The sequence below is a fragment of the Netta rufina genome (assembly GCF_964035555.1).
Source record: "Netta rufina genome assembly, chromosome: 2".
NCBI lineage: Eukaryota > Metazoa > Chordata > Aves > Anseriformes > Anatidae > Netta > Netta rufina.
The window spans coordinates 91,664,689-91,685,611 of NC_140124.1; the positions used below are offsets into that span (position 1 = coordinate 91,664,689).

At 40.4% G+C, this 20,923-nt stretch overlaps 1 protein-coding gene across 1 annotated transcript in view; it reads left to right on the forward strand.

The window, feature by feature from the left end:
* Nucleotides 1–801: 801 nt before the first annotated feature.
* Nucleotides 802–20,923, forward strand: part of LOC311206240 (poly(rC)-binding protein 3-like) — a gene marked incomplete at both ends in the record, with an annotated part of 49,647 nt that continues 29,525 nt past the window's right edge. Inside the window, 4 exon segments of the mRNA XM_084281490.1 lie at nucleotides 802–879; nucleotides 13,303–13,326; nucleotides 13,427–13,459; nucleotides 16,465–16,581. Of these exon segments, the coding sequence (XP_084137616.1) occupies nucleotides 802–879; nucleotides 13,303–13,326; nucleotides 13,427–13,459; nucleotides 16,465–16,581 (252 nt within the window).

Sequence of the window (20,923 nt, forward strand, 5' to 3'; positions counted from 1 at the left end):
GCCAGCCCTTGCAGCTTTCATTAGTATTTTAGGATATTTATGACTTTGTAAATGACTGAAAATCTGCAATTTGTCATTGGGAATTAACATCTTCCTTCCACTTAGAGCTGAAGCTCAGCTTTGGCCTTTGAGGGACTGAGCCACCTCTGGGCTTGGCAGACAAAAACAAAGTCAGACAGTGCCCAGATTTACAGCAGTGAGTGGCTCTTGGTTACTCAGATGTCTTTGATAATGTGTCATCTGCTGTTGCTGGTAGGGATCAGTGTTTAGGCTCAGAATTAATTTCTCTCTAGCTGGAGAGAAAATAAAAATCTCTCTTCTGCAAGAGCAAACAGAGGAAGAGAGAGTAACAGAGAGAGAAAGGGAGACAAATGAAAATAGCACCAGGCACGTGTAAATCCTGCATATACAAACCCCAAAGTTTAACAGGGGGAAAGCGTTGAGAAGAGGACACTGTATTTCCCTTTGCTATGCTCTGTACTTTCAGCCTTGGAATAATGGAAGTTAAGAGAATTTGTAAGGTTTCAAAGGGAGTTTATCATGTAACTGGTGAAGAGCTGGAGAGTTGGTAGGGGAGGGATAATAATCAAAGGAGCCTTTTCAGCGCTAAACTGCAGTCCAGCAAATCAAAGGGAGGAATGTTAATTGGTTTGTACAACATGATATTCTTGGTCCAGAGTAGCCTCAGCCACTCAATGGTACTTTTTTTTTTTCTTCCCTCTCTCTCTTTGTAGGTTGATTAAGTGAAGGAAAAAAAAAATACACAAAGCTGCTTTCAAGTATTGAAGACACAAGGCCAGGATGAACACGAAGGACGGAAAAGTGACTGAAGGAGGTCTCAATGTCACACTTACCATACGCCTTCTCATGCATGGCAAGGTGAAGCATTTACTGTTGCCACAGCAGTTGCCTGTTTGTTGAGCGAGTGTGTGCAGTTACCATCTGAGCCTGGCAGTGACACTGACGGAGGGTCTGCTCCTCCTCTTCCAATTTGAGTCAAAAGCACCATTGCCATGACTGAAAAATCAGCCCCTGCCTTTCAAGGCATCGCACTTCAGTTTGCACGGCAGCCCAAGTTCATTAGAACAAGCCTTGCTTGTACCAAACCCACTTCGAACAGTTCTGGTGGCAAAATGAGTTCTTTGATTGATAGTTAGCCAAATTAGACAGACCCTTGCATAAGGGTGACCTGCATACAGCTCGCTTTTCTCATCGTTTGCAGTTTTGTGTATTGTGGGTTTGTGTTTTTTTTGGTTTTTGTTTTTTAAGATACCAAAACATTGATTTGTGTGAAGTAATTGCCACAGAATTACTGAATATTCCTGTTGAATTCAAATGGGATAGCTCTTCATTATTCTGACGTAGCATCTTATTAGAGCAAACCCTTGATATAACAAGCATTTGTCCAGGTCCCCTGCGGGTTTGTTTTGGAAGGTTGACTGTAATTTCATTTCTGTCCAGCGTAGCACTCAAACATGCAGATAAGTGTGAAATCTGTGCCATAGACAAAGTGCCAATTCTGTATTGTCAGACTTAACAGTCTGATAGCTGTTTATTGCAACTTGCCAGATCACAAAATGGGCTTTTAATTAAAAAACACATTTCATTGGTTTGTTTGTATTGTTTGCATCACTGACACCAGACAATTTTAGGCTTAAGGAATGAATAAATAAAATAGATGAGGAATGAATGAATAAAATAGATGTTTTGGCTCTTTCTTAGTAAGAGACAGTGGATATATACATCATTCTTCAGATCAAAATTGTAGGTATAAATCTTAAAAGTAGTTTTAACCCTGGAATTTTATTTATAAAATTAAAATATATTTACATTTTGAAACAAGACACACTCTCAACCTATGGCACGAACTCACATGTTATACATCCATAGCACGAATAGGAGATCAAGGTATCTCCCTCTATATTTTACTTATGGAAATGCTAGGAAATATGAGGGAGTACAGTTTAAGTTAGTAAATGAGAAACAAAATTAATTAACAAAACAATCAAAAAAACAAACACAGAAGTTAGGTTATGCCAGAATTAAGTGTTACAGATCAAATTATGTATTTTCTCTGAAATGGTCCAACCATTTTGGTTGATTTTTTTCTCCCCTGAAATATTCAGCTTCAGGCAGGCATCTGGTGTGTAAAATCTGCATCTTAAATAGGAATCTGTCAAACAAATCTAATAACACTCTCTTTTTCCAAGCCCACCAAAAATCTGTGCGCATGTCTGCACTCAAAATTAGTTTCTAGGGGTTGATTGTACTGGGTTCTGGTCCTAGTCCAGAAAAGCGTGTGAACACATCCATATCCTGGTGTGTGTTACCCTACTGGCTTCAGCCACATTCCTGCGTGCTTAAGTGTGCTTTTTATTAACCATGCCAGACAGCTCTGCTTCTTTCAGAATCATGCCACTAAAGCAAAAATCAAGTATCTGTCATTTTTCAGAACATTTTAGTGAAGTCATGGTCTAGAGTTCTGTTGCTTTTGTGTGTGTGTGTTGTTTCTTTTTGTTTGTTTGTTTTTGGTGTGGTGGTGTTTGTTTTGTTTCAGGAAACAATGGATACAGTAATCAGAAAATAAATTAGAGAAAGGTTATTTTCTCTGATAAATACAGCTGATTGTGTATGCAACCACTTTTAACAGTAATGGATGTTGTGTGTCCAATCTTCAATGCATATTTATCCCCAAGAGTCTAAATTAAACCCATAAAAGCTCTGAAATTCAAAGTTTAAGTGGGAGTACACCATGCATCCTCAGTTAACAAGGCACAATGGGTATACCATTAACTGAAGTATGCTCTAATCATGTGTCCTATTGTACCAAAGTATTGCGAAGAGCACATTAAATCACAATTTATTTTGGTGATAAAAGTCAGACCTTTATGGTTTCTTTGATATCATTTCTGTGATTCAAAAACGCTGATATCAGAGTGTGAAGGATGTCTGAGTCAATATGAACTCAGTATGAAAAGGTTGCTCTGAAAGCTGTATGTGCTAAAAACAAGAAGAAGCATGCTTCCCCACACTTCCCTAAGATTTGTTGTGGTAATGACATTGCTGGAAATTGCTGATCTCTAATTAGTATTTCTAGACAAAACAATTAACTGAAGCAGAGCTTGGTCTGTAAATAACTGGTCATAACTTGAAAGAGAAGAGTGCAATTACACGAGCGATTTTAAAAATAACAGTAGCAAACTGGATTTGAGGAAATATAATTCGAAAATTAGTTATTTATTAGTGCGTTTCACGGAAATACCAGGCTCTATCACCATTAACTTTAAATCTGTCTCCAAATCTCTGGTGCCAGTGTACCTTTGCAGAGGGAAGAGGTCTATGTGCTCCATGACATTGCATTCCTTATCATGTCCATAACTTGTGCTATCGTGCTTAGCTATCTCAACTCTAAACCCTGCAGACTTAGGAATTTTTCAGTGTGTACTTTCTGTGTCATTTGTATATGGGCTTTAAGTCAAGGATGGGCATCTTAATTATGCAATTAAGATTAGCTCTCTCAGCACGCTGTATCTGCAGACAGAGAATGAGTATTTGTACAAATGGACGGACCTCTGCAAGGAGATACAGAGTGAAAGAGTCAGCATATTTAGCAACAGCAGATACAACAAAAAATAGCAAAAATCAAAGGTGTTAGTGTCTACTGAAAGGAAAGCAGACACGAACCATCTTGTTCCTGGGGTAAATGCTTTCAGGGCCTAATATGAAAGGTGTCCTCCTGGGCCAGGACTTCAGAAGGTATGTGCTGGTGTAAGATGAAAGGCGTAATTTTTATCCTGTGCTGTGTTACATCAGAAAAAAATATTTTAGCAGTGTGACAGCCCTGAAGAGAAACCAGAAGCAACACAAAACATTTCTCATGTTTCCTTGCAATGAAGGGGAGGTTTTCAGGGAGTATGGTACAAGGGCAGTGCTCAGTTGCTCTTCACATCTGCAGAGACACAGTTATCTTTGCTTGTAGGGAGTTTCAAGAGTGATGTTAGGAAGAACTTTTTATTTGGATATGTGAGGAGGGGAGCAGGCTGTCTGGACATGCCGCAACATTCAATAATGGAGGCTTTTAAGGACAAGTTAGGTAAAAATGGATAAGGCTGCCATGGCACTGCAGCCCCCTGTTGCTCGGTTTTTGATTGAGTTACCTGAATGCTGCTCCAGAGAGGGCAGGAACTGAGGAGTCTTTTGAAGTATGTGCAAAAGTTGGATATGTAGAGTATATTAAATAATGCGGAGATGCATTTTCATCTCTTATTAATGAGAATTAAGAGATAGAACTGCTACATGCATTTTGGTAGGGAAGAACAGTGAGTATGGGCTGGGGCTATTTGCATTGTGCTATTTCTGCATTTTGCAACTAATTCCTTCTCTTCCTTGAAGTAAAATAAGCGAAATCACTGTGTAGGGCAGAGGCTTTGAGTGGGTATGGATGTTTTATCACCTTTGTTGGCTTTAAAATTACAATTTCTGGGCAGGATTAGAATATTGTAGTGACTGCAAGATTTCTGCTTCCAGCAAAAGTAAAAATGGCACTATTTACCTGGATCAGGTCAACAATTTTGGAGGGCTTTAGGGATCACAAGTGTGCATTCGTGGGCAAACAGTTCCCAGCTAACAGAGCCCTCTGTAAGTAAAAGCAGAGCTCAAGCTCCAAAAGAAAAGTTTTACTTTTTCCTTTTTTGTTTTTGTCAAAATCCAGCTTCTTTTAGTTCTCTGCATGCTATAAGCTCCTTGAGGGAGCTCAATGTTTCTTATCGTTCCTTGGTCACCTTTTGCAGATCTGTGTGTTTGTGACTTGTGGCTGGTTGATTTTCTTTCTTACTGTCACCAGTAACGAGGCTGGAAGATTATGGAAAATTACAGCCTTGCCCACAGGTCCCTGCCAATGTACTTTCATGCTTGACATCTGCAGCAGTCTTGTTCTTGTTTTGGTCAGCTTGTGCCCAGAATGAAATAACCCAGAAGAGGCACCTACTTTGATGATGCTGGATAATGATCACATTAGTTTTGCCTGCTTTGGATTTGTATACAGCCGGTGTTGACAAGCTGATTAAGACCCTAGAGACTCACTATTAAAGGTTAATTTTAGATGGTGGTTGTAAAGAGGCTGTGGTGGGAAACAAGTGTTAAATTCCAGGAAAGCTGCTTAATGGAGATTAAATATTGGATACTTAAGGTGGAATATAAGAAAATATTAAAATGTGCCAGCAAGGAAAGGGCAGCAGGGTCATGAACCCACTTTGGTTTCTTTCTCATAGTGGTAGTACAAGAGTCTCTGCTTCCTCTGTCACGGACAAACCTGCAGAAGAAAAAAATACATCATTTCTAAAGGCACTGCTCAAAGGTGTACAGCTATGAAACTATGGTGGGTATAGCGAAGTGGGCAAGAAACCAAACTAGAATGTGTTGAGTCCAAGGAAGATTTTAGAGAAAGGAGAAGGAGTTCAGAAATAGAAAGCAAAGTTTATTAATGAAGTCAGATGGGTTTTAGGAAGAATAAGGAAATAATTTATAGGTAGGGTGAAGGAGGGAAGAGAAGATTGGAGGAAAGTAGGACTCTTGCCAAATAGCAAGACGTTTAAATTGTAGAGGTGAGGCAACTTAATGGAGAAGGTAACTTAGAAGATACACGTTCAGTGAGGGGGGGAAATCTGGAAAGCGTAAGGGCTGAAAGGCATCAGATGTGATGGTGTTACAGAGCAGCACATTCAGAACATATTAGGCTGGAAAGGAAAGCTATTGCAGCACAAGTATGTGCAGTTTTGGGTGTACAGTATTGGCTCGTTGTGGGGCAAAAATAGGGTAATTCCCTTGCCGCTCTTCTGGCAAGATCACACCTCTGGTTCTGTGCTCAGCAGCAGGTGCTGTGTGTGTGAGTGATGCTGAAGACTAGAGGGAGAATTCACAGAAAAAGAACAGTTTTAGGAGGCTGAGGAGAGCATGTCTAGCTTTGTTCAGACATTCTCAAAAATACTCGGAGAGAACAAATACGAGTAATGGAGTGACATTATTTTGAATGATACAAGTGCTTGTGTTTGGAAATAATGGAATAGATATAGTTTTGAAACAAATCATAATAAGGGAATTCAAATAGAAACTTCTGGTATTGCAATTTTTATGGGGTTTGGGAAGTCTCCTAAGCAGATTTTAAACATGTCTGGGGACAAGTAGTACATGTGCTATGTAGAATGTATAATCTGCATTGATGCAGAAAAGATACAATGGCTACATGGAGCTTTTCCTTCCCTGATAGCATTTACCTAATGAGAGGTTTCTCACAGTTTAAGCGGTCATGAATTAGAAAGACGAATCTGCAGTCAAATATTCAGTGAAAGACCTGAAAAAAATGAAGAAAAAAAAAACCTAGGAGTGCCCTGATTTTTAAGTACTAAACTTTCAGTGCTTGCAGCTTCATTTTAGATGCATTGAGCAACTCTACCACCCCATGGTTTCGGCAGGACCACTTGGTGCTTAGTGGAACTGGAAGGATTGATAGCGATGGACTTGCATGTAGCTTCAGGTGGTAACTTTTGGACACATTGGTGATTAATTTATGATTATTTATAGAGATTTTTACAAGAAAAAGAAAATCCAGACTCATTAAGATGTTTACTCACAATAAATAAATAATTCAGATATAGACAGAATGAAATCATGGAGAATGTTGCCACTTTCATTTGTATAGGCAATACAGATTTACCATCAAGGATTTCTTTTAGTGGCCACTTTTGCATATCTGGTTACTTTACCCTTGTTAAAGCAAACACAGAAATTATTAGTTTTCCTCATTTTTTACTTATTAAAATACAGCATAAAACAAAGCAGCTTTAAGATTCATCTTTCCAGTAATTTAATCCAAGCTATAAAATGCCAGCCAAGCCACCGTTTGCTCTGTTCTTTCTAGTTTCCACAAACACTGTCAGGGTATTATGAGGATTGACTGTCAGGCTTATTGCTCTTATAGCTCATTTTGTTCATTAGCATTGCTGTAGTACCCAAGAGCTCTAGTCATGGAACAAAACTCAGTGTGCAAATACACAACATAAAATGGACCTCCTTAGAGTGGTTGTAGGAAAAGCTGAGAGTTTCTCACTATTTCCACTAGCCTAAGAGAGTCAATGGAAAGGACAGTGGCATTTTTTCACAGCCTCTGTGTGTTCCCAAAACCAACATTCAGTGTTGAATCTTCCTACTTCTTGCAGACAGTGTCCAGTCCATGTTTCAGCATGGTTAGTAAAAGGACAGAACTGGGGTTTGATTTGTTTGTTTGTCTTTTTTTTTCTTTGTCTTTTTCTTTTTTTGTTGTGGTGGGGCGAGGAGGGGAAGGAGGAGGGGAGAGGATGGCAGGTTGGTGTGAAATCGAATGTAAATTGATTACCTATCTGCTATCAAAAAGCAAATGAAAAATGCTTATTGGTACAGCTGGGAGAAAAAATATGAAAAAAACAACAAACAACATAGATGGGCCTGTGGAAGGATCATAATACCAACATTTCCATCAGAAAGACTGTAATTTGAAGGTTTTCTCAAACATTACCACATTTGTTAGCATGAGATCTGTCTCAGAAAGGACTTGGACTGTAGTACCTTACTAAATTAGGGCAGTTAACATCAGACAGTGACTGCTAAAGCATCACCTAGGAACATGAAATCTCCTGTGTCAGTGAGGCTAATCCCACATAATCCCAAAACACAAATAAGACTCAGTATATCCGAGGCAACCATTTGATCCTCGAGGTAGACATGTTACATCATGTTTCCCAAATCTGACTAAGGCTTTTTTTCAGTCTTTAAAAAAATGCTCGTGTCCTATATTCTCCATACAAACATATTCCTCAGAATATCTTCATGGAACACGCTCCTGGGGTCTTCCCTGCTGGATCTCCACGTGCTTATATGAGTTTTTACAACTGTATCCTCAGAACAACATGGGGAGAGAGTTGGGTTGTGATGTTATTCCTCTTTATGGATGGGAGAAAGACAGTTGGTGCTGGTCTACAACATTTTGTCAGCACAGATGTTGTTTGCTGTTGCCAGGATCCCTCTTTTTGTTGTGACAGATGTGTGTTCCCACGGCAGAAGGCTGTATTTCTTCAATGCTTTCCTAACAGGCTTTTTCGTTTATAGAGCCCAGGTCGATTGGCCCTACCTTATCCTTGCTCACAGAAAGCAGACATGCGATTGAAGCATTGCCTGGATGAATTACGGGATTTAGGATGTGGCCTGTGCTTTGACAGATGGTTTGGGGTAAAAGCATATATTCTTGCATTATTTCCTAAAGACGTGTCTGCATCTCAGGGTTCCTGTGAGGTTAGTGTTCCACTCACCCCATAGCGCTGGTAGTAGAAGCTGCATGCTTAGAGCAAGGTGTGTGTTTTCGTATGGTTTTGGAATAACTAGCTGGTTAGTTTTGATTTCCTAGTCCACTGTATTTATTAGACTAGCCTTACACTTAGAAAAATGATGGAATTTCACACATTATGTTTACAGATCAAAGGTTTATCTTTATACCAAGGTTTATCACCATTTGTTAAGCCTCCTGTTTTCTTAACGTGACTTATTTTTCTTGCTGTTCAGAAGGTATGCCAGATAGTTGATTAGCAAATAGCTTTCTCCTAGAGCTTGTTTTATATCTTTGTTTAATCGTTCGCACCATCAAGAGCCCTGCAAAAGCCTGGGCTCACAGAGACTTCTTTGCTGCCACCTTTTGTTCTGCTGGCCTCAGGTTAACACAGATGAAGCAAATACTACAGAAGCAGCTTTCTGCTGTGTGGTGGGCCCACCTCTCCCCAGGTGTTCGTTAAGGGTAAAAGCCATGCCATTCATGACAATTAGGACTGCAAATAATATTATACATTATTATGCAATATATGCAAAAACATCCCGTGTTTTTGCCATTGCTTTTCCTCGAGTTATCTGCAATGAATTGGGCGGTTGGCTAGCAATATGCTTTGCTGATACTGAGCACAGTCTTGGTGAGGTCCACCGTTTATTAATTTATGTATTTTATTAGAAATAACGTAGATTTATGTATTTTATTAGAAATTACATAGAATCATAGTCATAACTGAACTTAGCCCCCGAGGCTAATGAGTTATTTTAAAGCTGTCTGAAATTAGCGTGTCTATGTCACATTTTCCTGTGTTTTTCCAAAGTGCCAGGATGCGAAGTTGGAGTCTAGGTAGGAGTCTGTCCTGCTTCAGGTGCTGTCACCTGGAGAAATGCCCTTTGGAAGATGCTACCCGGCTGGGCACTCTGCACTGTCTAAAACTCAGGCCACTTTGATGAGGCTCAAGATAGGTGCCCCGAATTGCTGTCATTTATAGAGGGAAAGTTGATATCCATCTATTTAGTGCCTGCGTGCATATATTGTCTTCACACACAAATATATAAATATATGCATGTGTTCAAGTGTATCAGTGGATGTGGGCACGCATACAGTTGCAGCTTTTTGGAGGCATCCTATTCACCCGGCACAGTTGCTGTGGCATATCTGCTTCTGACAGGCAGGTGTTTGTATGTTGAGGCCAAGGATTGTGGTATGCTGGGTGCTTCTTTCAGCTCTGGCAGCAGAGTTGCCAGGTTACCTTGGACCTGGCTTTCTCTCTCTGAGCTCAGTTCCCCCTTTTGATAACATTTTTATTTGTGCTCTGCTTTTCTGTCTGCTGTTAAAATGCGACTGTAGAAAATCTAGTAATTCCTATCATATCGCTTATTTTCCCACTATGTTTATAAGTGGATGGTTAGTCAATAAATCAATCCGAAATTGATCGTAAACACTTACCTTCACTTTGTATTCCTGAGCGCTGGAAGACAGCAAATAGTTAAGCAGTTATTAGTATATCCTAGCATACCAGTATTTTCAAAGACAGCTCAATCACACTCCTGTCTGACTTGTGCGGAGGCTGAATTTGATATCAAATGTGGGATTCCTCTCACCAAACTTTAGGTATGTTCTTGTAAGCCTAGGCTTCCTCCACGGCAGATGTAGAAAGATGAAACCCCTGATAGTACAGTTCTTCCCTCCTGTTTGGGGAACAAAACCCTCCATTGTCTCTTGCTGTTGACTGCAGAGGAGCCTGCGTGCCTGGATTACACTGGACTCCTAACTTATAATGAACTGATGCAGGTGACAGACATCCCATCCCTTCAGTCTGCAGCACAGTTTGAGCACCTGGCAGACTTAGAAACATTTTCTGGGTAAGATAAAGATCTATAAATAACCTTGGATAGAAATATTGACAAAGATCGAGTATCATAAAAATGGTGTTAGATATCTTATAAAGCACTAAACATAATTTAGGGTGGTGTAAGTCTCTGTATGAATCAAATACTGGACTGCATAAAGAATCATTAAAGGTTTGATGAAGTAGGATAAGTAATTTGGAGAATGAGGTGAAAAGAATTTTCTGATTTTATCTGTGCCATAAGAAGGTTTCTCCTAATTAAAACGTGATCCATCGTCTCCACTACTTACAGGAGCTTTCCTGAAAAGAGAAAAAGCCCCCAAAAGACTAAAGCAACCAGCTTAGAATGGTTCCAGAATTTATTTTCTTTGGAGTAATTCATATGGATCCAAAATTTTGGAAAATTTAGGAATACCCATGTGAAGTTAATTTCCTTCTCCCCCCCCCCCTCCTTTCCTTGCCTTTCCCATTTCAAAGGGAGCTGCAGTGCAGGGAGGAGGTGGTGTTTGCCACAGTGCTTTGGAACTGCCTAATTGCAGAATGAGCTTTAAATTCTCCCTTTGACAAAGTTAAGGTTTGAGGTAGTCTGTAGAGTTACAGTGGCATCTTCTAGCATGATCCAAGGAGCTGGTCACAAGTCTCATTGAAATATTTTTCTCAGCAGAATTCACCCTGTGCATTCATTCACTGCTTTGGTAGCTTCTACTCTTTAGCAGCAAATGAGGTGATATCTGCTCAGGTAGAATTCCTGTGTCCACTGAAATCAATAGCAAAACATCCACAGGCGTCAGTGAAGTAAGCATCTTGAGAATCCTGATATTTTATGCAGCACTTCACTTGTTTAAAGACTCCTCATTTCTTTGTTTGAAATACTCCATCTTTTTTTACTAGGGCTGTAAACGGTATATTGCTTTACTGTTTCCAAAGCTATAGTATCTTTTCCTATTTCCAAGGAAGATATATTTGTCCTTATTAGTCATGGTCCCTTCATGCATTTCTGAAAGAACTGCAGCTGACATCAAGACCCACTCTGATCAAATGGATTAGGCCAGATTTCATGAGGAGTGTGTACCAGCAGAGCCTTGTAGGTTCAAGATCAGGCTTATAGCTTCTAATGAAACTTTGGACGTAAAAATAAATTAAAAAAAAAAAAAAAGACTGAAATTCAATTGTTCACCAATAGCAATCAAAATACAATATGCTCAGCCACAGTAAAAAGTCCTTCTACCTCCTGGGAATCTGTTTTACACAAGAAATTATTTCTGAAACCTGGGATTGAGAGGAATGGAAGAAAAATATTCAGGGTAAATTCACTGAATGCACTGGGCAGGCCGTTGGGAACTACTAGACATGACAGCTTTCCATTACTGAGAGTTATGTGTATCTGCGTCCCCTCTCACCCCCAGTACCTTTTAATCCCATTCAGTAGTTACAGACAGTTTGGCAGTGTTACAGCGATAGCCTGGAAAAATAGACCTTAAAACCTTGTGGAATGGGTGTCCCAAATCTGTGTTGTTGCTAATAAGAATGCTGCACCTTGCTGGAGAACCTGCCCAAAATGCTGACACGGTGGTCTCAGACATGGGACAAGGTCTCACGAGCCCAAGGAGAAGGCTGGAAGAACTCACCTCGGCCTGCTGGCTACACTCCTACTAATGCAGCCCAGCATTTAGTTGGCCTTCCTTGTGGCAAGGACACACTGTTGACTCGTGTTGGAGCTGGGCGTTGGGACACCCAGGACTTTTTCTGCAAAGCTGCTTTGTAGCAAGTTGCTGCCCAGCCTGTCCTGCTGCGTGGGCTTGTTCCATCCCAGGCACGGGACTTTGCAATTGGCTTTGTCGTACTGCTTGAGGTTTATCTTAGCCTGTTTCTTCACGTAGCAGACGTGCTACATTGATGTGTGGTAGCCCGAGGTTGGTGTTGTTTGCAGACCTGCCGAGAGCTCCAAGGAACCACGTGCCAAAGTTGTTCCCTGAGATGGGTCTTCTCACTGAGAGGTGTTCATGTCTTGTGAGGAGGCACAAGCACAAACAGCTTCACAATATGAGCTTATAAATAACCTAGTGGTGAGAAATAGCTCTCTCCCAAGGGCAGTGCTGTCAGTCTGGTACTGCAGGGTGAAGTTAGTACCATGAGTCCAAATAGAGCGACAGAGGATAATTTCTTCAATCTTACTCTTGTGGCAGTGTTTCAGGGTGAGTTGGATGTAAGTGTATAGATGGAGGTAAGAGGTGGGGGGATACCTCTGCGAGAACCACGTGAGACAGTCTTAAATCATGGAGGTAGATTTCACGCTGAGTATAGGAGAGGAGTTTGTTTTCCCATAGCTGCTCTCCTCTCCATCAGATAATTCCCACTCTGATGTCCAACATGCGTGACTTGTGCAACATGCCCAGTCTATTCATTTTACAGTTATTAGCTTCTCTTTTGTTACCTGTTGCTTTTATGCACCAGATTTTTAACCTCTGGGATGTTGCTGGAACTGCCACATCAATCCCCTGTTGTATGCTCATGGTGACATTTGTCAGTATTTTGTCCCTTAATGAAAGATCATGGGAGTCCAGTAGCAATTCCCAAATCCCTACAAACTGATGAGCAATTATTGTTCTCTATGTGCTTAATGGGGAGATTAAGACAGGCCACCAGGTGTTAATGCAATAACACTTCATGGCATGGAAATTGAGCTCTAGCTATTGAATGATGAGAAGAGGGTAAATGCCTGCCCTCAGAGAGAGCAGCAATTATTTTGATGCTTGCATTATATCCCATTTTCCCTAGCAGGTTATGTAGTCTTATTATTTCTGAACTTTTCATTCCCTAATATAGGGGTTTATCTGTGTTTATAGTAGCAGAATTGATCTGTAACTGCAAGATCAGCTCTTGTTAAAGGTATTTTTCTTGCACAATCAGTACGCTGTAAAGCCGCGTTTTCAGTCCGCCCCTTTGTGTCTAACACGGCACATCTGTGGACGGCAACAATGGGAAACGGGGCTAGGCATTGCAGGTCTGACAGAAGTGATAGTAAAATAGCTCAGCAGCTTAGCAAATGCTCTTCTGTAGCGAATCATATCATTCACTTACGCTGTCTTCTTTTCTGTTTCAGGAGGTTGGGAGCATTATTGGAAAGGTCAGGAAATTACTTTTTCTCTTTATTGTCACGTCAAAATATTGTATGTCTGTTCACTTCATTGGCCCGGGCTAACTTTTTTTATCCTTTTCTTTAACAGAAGGGTGAGACAGTTAAGAAGATGAGGGAGGAGGTAAGACCAGCCTTGATGTCTTGTTTTCTTTCCAGCTCAGGGAACAACTCGGAGTGTACAGAACGACACTGCCATCAAGCGGGCAGCTCATTTCACATCACCACTCCGTTACACCAGCTCTCATATAAATAAAATGTGCTGGCCTAAGTTAAGCACTGCTGTTAAGGTAGCATCTTTATCACCGCAGCAGTCTGGAGGCTTGCATTCCCGTGGCAATATGCATTGCCTCAGGAGCAGCTTGGGCAGCATGACTCAGTGTATCCAAACCATGATATTTCACCACTGTTTCCCATACCACACCAGCATTGCTCCTGCACGCAGCATGGCCTCCTGGTAGAGAGCTCCCAAAATCTGAAACCACGCTTTAGACTGATGCTATGGAAGGTCTAGGGGTAGACAACCTTCAGCAGAACTGGAGCCAAAGCATCCCTCTGTCTTGTCTTGGCACAGACTGAACTTTTCGTAGTTTTGCAGCTGTCAGTAGGCTGTGGACACGTAGACCTGCATGCACGCAAGTCATTTACATCCTTCGAAAAGGTTGTAAACAAAAAGAGGCTAACTAACACAGGGCACTGCATAAACTTCAGTCTCCCCAGGTGTTTGGATGCTTCTTTCCCTTCCTCAAAGCAAGGTGCGGTGTCTTTAGAGGATTATACCTAGCTCCAAGGCAAAGGTTGTGGATCCACACTTGTCTTGTGAGTCAGCACATCTAACCTGCAGGTTCCTGTAACTTCCCTTCTTTGAATCATTGGCTAAAAGCATAAGTCAAAAGAAAAATCCTACTGTTTGAAACTTCAGGAGTGCAAAGTGTACAGAGAGTGCCTCAAGAAAAATTGATTTGGTTCTGGGTTCTCTGCTGTACTTTATTATGTCAGCTGCTTTGTTGTGTTGTACACTGAGAGAAGGTCTCTGGCAGGAAAATCTCCATATACTTGCAGTGAATAAAAATACTGAGATACATCTTCAAATATGCACAACAGGGAGTTCATTTTCAGGCTGACTGAATACAAAGCTCCTTTTTTGATAAGAGATTTCATCCATGTTTTCATATATGAGTACAATTGGGCTTAAGAAAAAAAAAATGCTTCCAATGCACTAGGTAACGGTATATTGGCAGTTACAGTTGAGAGTTGATTAAATGCATTGTAGTTTAATTAATAATTGTGATCACAGACAGATATCTTTAGATTTAAATTGTTCTCACAAAAGGGAAGCTATCATTAGAAAAAGTGCTCCTGAATTCTGGGTCAAACATCTTAGTGAAGAGTTATAGTTCCTGGTTAGTTTTTCTAGGTAAATGTCAAATATTCATCTTCCATTCCTGAAAAACTGTCACTTACATGCAGACACGAGGCATAATCTCTTTGTTCGTTTTTTAAAAAGGAATTATGTGCCTCTTTACTACCAACAAAGGACTAATCAGCTATGTCTTTAAGTGGGGATAACTGAGTCCTTCTTTAAATGACTAACTTCTTCAATGCTTCTTAAAAGATGATTTTATTTTAACTTTCCTGACAGATGTGGTATGTTGCAAGTCATATTTGTGGAACAAAATGCAACGTTACCTTGCTCTGTCATCAGAGAAATATCACAGAAAAAATGAGTCTGAAGAAAAGCACAAAGCCTACCAATCTGTGCCTGCAGTCATTAACTTCCTTCACAAATTTTGGAGATTGCCACATCACCTTTTAATTGCCTGGCCAGGCTCCTCTCAGGCCCACTGCAGAGCAGCATCCCCAGGAACCGAGAGTGAGTCCCACAACCAAATGCTGCTGCCAGTTTGAACCAGCCCTGGGCTCGAACTCCTTCCTGATTGAACACTGGCGTTTGATTAGAGCAATTCCCACTTAGGTTCAGCTGTCAGAAAAAGTGACTGCTGCCCTTTCTTATCTCTGAACATTGAGTATATCTGCCAGCAGAGTCTGTGACAGAAAGATTTTTCTATTAGTAGTTTCTGGTGGGTTTTTAGTTTTTTTTGTTTGTTTGTTTTGTGTTTTGTTTTTTTTCTTGTTGTGTTTGGTTGCTGTCACATGGGAAAATAAGCTATCTTTGTGTTCAGCAGCAGTATACACATGAGTAAAGGCTCAGACACACAGCATATCAACTGATTTGTGGTAACTTTGAAGGCAAAGGTCCAAATTAACTTAGATTATCTCATATTTGCTAGAGGCCAGCACCCTCGAGAAGATCAGTGCCTGTGGATCAGCTGAGGCTCTATTGACTTCTTAGGCTGCACTAACACATTTCCATGGCTGAAACCTCAGAGGAAGCATAGGGTTGATCTTTCCTGAACTGGATTCGATTATTATCTATGCTGAGATCCTGTTAAATATATTTACAACTGATTTAGGTTTTTTTTGCTGCACTGCCATAGAGACATAAAGGGGAATAGGTATGCCTGAGAGTTGTGTTCATTTGTCTCCAAGATGAGGTTTTCTAATATCTTCCAAGTCTCCTTACTTTAACAAGATAACATTGTAAATGTTGTGTATCCTACCAATATTAAAAGGATTTTTTTCTGTATATTAATTGACTGAATTCATATGACATACACTTACAAGGAACCTTTGCCATATTCCAACGCAATGCCCCAGATAGACAGATCAAGCACTGTATTTGGGTCCAAACCTCTAAGAAACTGATGTTCCCTGAAGTAAACAAGCTGGCCTGAAATTCTGCAGCTCCAGTCCTCTTTAAGGTTAACCCTGCGAGGCAGAAAAGACTTGATAATGTAATTATTTGTAACTTTGAGCTACGGAGGTGCTATTTGCATACTGTGATGAAAGCTGGATAAGTGTTTACCGAGACAGAACCTGGCTTCCCGCAGTTAGATGAATTTTTGGAGTGCGATCAGTTTATGCTGAAATTATATGATGTTGGGGCTGCAATCATAGAGGAGTGAATTAGATGCCTCAAGATGTTTCTTCCCAAACGCTATCCCCTAATCCTGCTTTCTTTGCTCCCTGGGAAGTATAAATTTGAAAAATATTTGTTCTTTTTGACAGAGTGGAGCTCGAATCAATATTTCAGAAGGCTCCTGTCCAGAAAGAATTGTGACAATAACAGGCCCAACAGACGCAATTTTTAAAGCTTTTTCTATGATTGCACTAAAATTTGAAGAGGTAAGCAAATAAAATACATTTTTCTCTCTTCAGGTTGAAATACAAACACTGTTTGAATTTTCTCATGTTTGCTTTAATGTTAAATATGATTTGTTTAATGTTCTATTTAATAGCAATGAAAGTGGTTGTATTTTTATAAATGCTTTTGGCAGTAACACTGAAGAAAAATAATGGGTCAATTTACAAGCTGTTTGATCATTTCTTTTGCTTTTTGGAGGCTTCAGGGAAAAGCAATTGCTTCTAGTAATGTGCACTAATGGTAAGAAAAACGTCTTGGAAAATTTCTGGTCCCATTGTGGGTTCGATTTGAAAAGAATAATTGCCCGACTTTTAGCTCTGTTTTTATATGATTTCATTTGATATTGATGTAAATTTTATATATGTTGAAATGAATATATAATTCATTCAACTAGAAAAACATATTTTATGAACCTGTGTAATTACTAATTACCATATTTAAAGATTGGCTTTTTAAAATAAATTGAAATAAAGGCACTAATAGTAAGTGAGGCAAGAGAGTGCTCAATTTACTGTAGAATTACCACTCAGTGCAGATATGTACCTGAAGTGCTCAGATCTCCTCGTGTTTCATGGACCAACTGCAATTAGATATGGTCACCACTTCAATGGGAAACCTCAGAGAAAAGGCATCAGACTACCAACCAGGAATCTGGTCCCTTAGGAGAGGACTTAACTCCCCTCTTCTTTTGTAAATCAGTCATCCAGGTGTCTCTCCTGTACTCCGTAGACTAACAGAGGCTCCTGCAGAAGGCAATTCACCTTGTCCTTAAGAAATTGCCTACAGAGACATGGTTTAAAGCAACTGCAAGAGGAGAAAGGGGCTGTCTCTCCACTGATGACTAAATTAATGGGATTTGAATCCTTTTCTTAAGAGCACATTTTTCTTCATGTTAGTGGAGTTGATCTCCTCGCTTCCCCATAGCTCTGGCAGATGCTAGCACTGATGGGAAATGTCAGTGCATGGTTTTATTTATTTATTTATGGTGATTTTTCACATTTTGAGTAACAGGATTAGAAGAGAGTTTGTGGGTCATTGGATCATGAAATCACAGAACCATAGAATGGTTTGGTAGGAAGAGACCTTAACAATCACCCAATTCCAACCCCCTGCCATGGGCAGGGACACCTCCCAACAGATTTTGGGGTTGCCCAAAGCCCCATCCAGCCTGGCCTTGAACACCTCCAGGGATGGGGCATCCACAGCTTCTCTGGGCAGCCTGTGCCACTGCCTCACCACCCTGCAGTTTTCTACTAGCGTAAGCAGTATGTTTTGCAATCTCCTTCGTGGCATAATCAAAAATTGGTTAGATTTTTTTTTTCTAGTGTCTGATATTGGATCCACAACCTCAGTTCTCTGATATTTGACCACCTTCTTCCCACTCGTCACCAAAATCTATTCACCAGCAGCTTTTACAGCTTTGTTCCTGTGCCAGCACTGGCTGATAAAGCTGTCCTTTCCAACCCTGAGGATTCCTCTTAGACACATTTTTATAAAACAGTTTATCCCCTCACACCTTCACTTTTGCTAGAATAAATGAGTGAGGCTCAGTCTTTCATTCAATGCATTTTCCACCCCTCTCACCATTCAAGTAGACCCTTCCAATTTAAGCTAAACACATGTGTTAATTGCAGACAGGTTGCAAATGAAGTTCCACAGGGGCTTATTTAATGACACTAACAGTCCTCTGTCCTGGCTGTTATGCTAACACAACCCTATCACTGCTCGAAATGCCTCACCTCCTACTAGTGTAACATTTTGCACATAACCATGCTGTGGCTGGCGGGTGTACCCAGCTCTTCCCCAAGTGTTTACAGTGGGAACCGCTTAGGTCTCGTCAGACCATCTCATTAGAGCCTAGATGAACAGCCCTTGCTTTTTATTCTGGAAATGTTAATACCATTTACATTCCCCCAGTCCTTCGTGGTTATTCAGATCTTCCTGTGCAGTATTGCAATCTTTCAGTGTGTTGATAAAGTACCTTGCTTTTGTGGCATGGTGCATTTAATAATGCTATTTCTTTTCCTGACTGACTTTTAATGAGATAATGCTGGTTTTGAGGTTGATTCTTGCAGAACTGCACAAGTAATTATCTACAGTCCAATTTTAAAAACACCTGTTTTCATCTCCTTCACAGCTTCATCACCTTGCCCATCTCATACCAATCCCTGTTCTTTCTAGCTTGAGACTGTTTTGTGCACAGCACCACACCAACCCACTGCAATCCGGAGAGAGCAGCCTCTCTGCATGAAGAACATGTTCTGCTTAGGACCTTATCCTGCAAAATGCTATGGGACTCTTTAACATAGCTAATCCCTGCCAGTTCCCATCAAAATGAGAGCCCAATAGAAATAACACTGCATTTCTCATAAAAACATTGAACACTGCAAAACATCAGATCCCCTTCCTGCCCACCCCCCAAAAATACTATGGTATTTTTGAATATGCTGTAGCTAGCAATAGGCAAAGAAATGTGAATTTATGCATATTTGCCCTCATAGATATCAGAGGGTAATCTGGACTCACGCCATTGATTTTAGCAAAAAGGTTTTGGCACTTACTGTAGATTTCATGCATCGTATATATTCTGAAGTATCTGTATTTAGTTTCAACATAATTGGCTTCCAGTGTATTTAAAAGAACAGTGGTAAAGAAAAATGTCTCATATAATCAGTTAGGTTTCCTATAATTATTCTTGTCAATACAATGAGGTAACTGTAGTACTTTGGAGTCAAAATGAAATACTGCTTCAGAAATTACAAATGAGCTAGCTACCAACTATTATTTCTCGTGCATACCTTTTTCTTAGAGATTTCTTTAGCCATTTAAAACGTAGAAAATCCCACAACAGTATGTCATTCTTGCTATAAAATATTCTTTCCATTATGCTAAGAAATCTGAATATTTCTTTTTACACATAAATAATTTTTCAGCCCTTTTATGGTTGGAGGACAGCTCTTGTAGCAGCTTGATCTAAATATGAAGCTCTTCCTTATCAGTGCAACTGAAAACCATCAGGGTGGTTACCAGCTATGTCTGTGCTGTCTGCACAGTATCCTTTTCCCAGTGTCCACAGCCTCAGCCTGTCAACACAGCCAGAAAAAATTATAAATTAGAGTATTTCTGTTCTTCATGCTAGCTGTCATCACTGGGCTCTGTATATCTCTTCTGATGCAGTAAGAAGCATGTCTGAGTTTGGTTTGGTTTTATTTTGTTCTTCTACTTTCAGCACGAAGTCCTTGAACCCTTAATTTCAATACTACAGACAGAAGAGTGGGGATAAGCAGGTCTAGGAAGACATGGGAGCTCCATAACACTTTTCTGATGTTAGCAAAAATCTCAATACGTGGCTAGAGAGGAAAAAAAAAGATATGGAGGAGTGTTCTCTGTGTTGTTTCTCTGCAACCATTTATCACTCTGCTTTGTCAACCTCCCCAGCTAAAAGTTGTTTTTCTAGCAACCTTATGAATTTAGGGGCTAAGTAGGTAATCACATAAACCATTAAGGTGTTCACTTCCTCATGCAGAGGAAGAAGATAATTGTTTAAAAATGACACTAACCCAGACAGACCACTGGAGTTGCAAGAGGAGACACTGTAGAGCAGTGATTTCCAGATTGGAGGCTGAGACCCAAGAAATGCAACTACTACATTCATTGGTGAGTGGAGCAGCTCTGGACTGGGGTGTAAATCTGTATAATCCACTGCAAACCATATACGGTAGCTAAGTGCTGGAATAATTAGCAGGCTGGGTGTTCAGACCTTCTCGAAATAAATTAGAAAAGGGTCGGTGGAATCCTTGCTCATTTGTGAATGTTTATGAAGAATTTGCTTAGCTCTAGGAAGAAAAAGGGGAGAAAGGGAAGGTGATAAAACATCAACTTGCTACACCTGTGGCAAATCTTGTGATGGTCATTTCCAAGTGAGAAGCCACCTCATGGACTTGTTTTGCTGACTGAAAACTGGCAGGTTTACCATAAGGGGGGGAAGAAAGATGTGGAGAGACTTTACCAGGGAATATAGAGACAGGACAAGGGGTAACAGTTTTAGATTAGGCATAAGGAAGAAATTCTTTATTCAGAGGGTGGTGAGGCACTGGCACAGGCTGCCCAGAGAAGCTGTGGATGCCCCATTCCTGGAGGTGTTCAAAGCCAGGCTGGATGGGGCTTTGGGCAACCCCAAAATCTGTTGGGAGGTGTCCCTGCCCATGGCAGGGGGTTGGAACTGGGTGATCTTTAAGTTCCCTTACAATCCAAACCATTCTGTGATTCTATTATATAGAAACCAGTAAAGAAGAATTATGAAACTCTTTCTTTCTTTCTTTC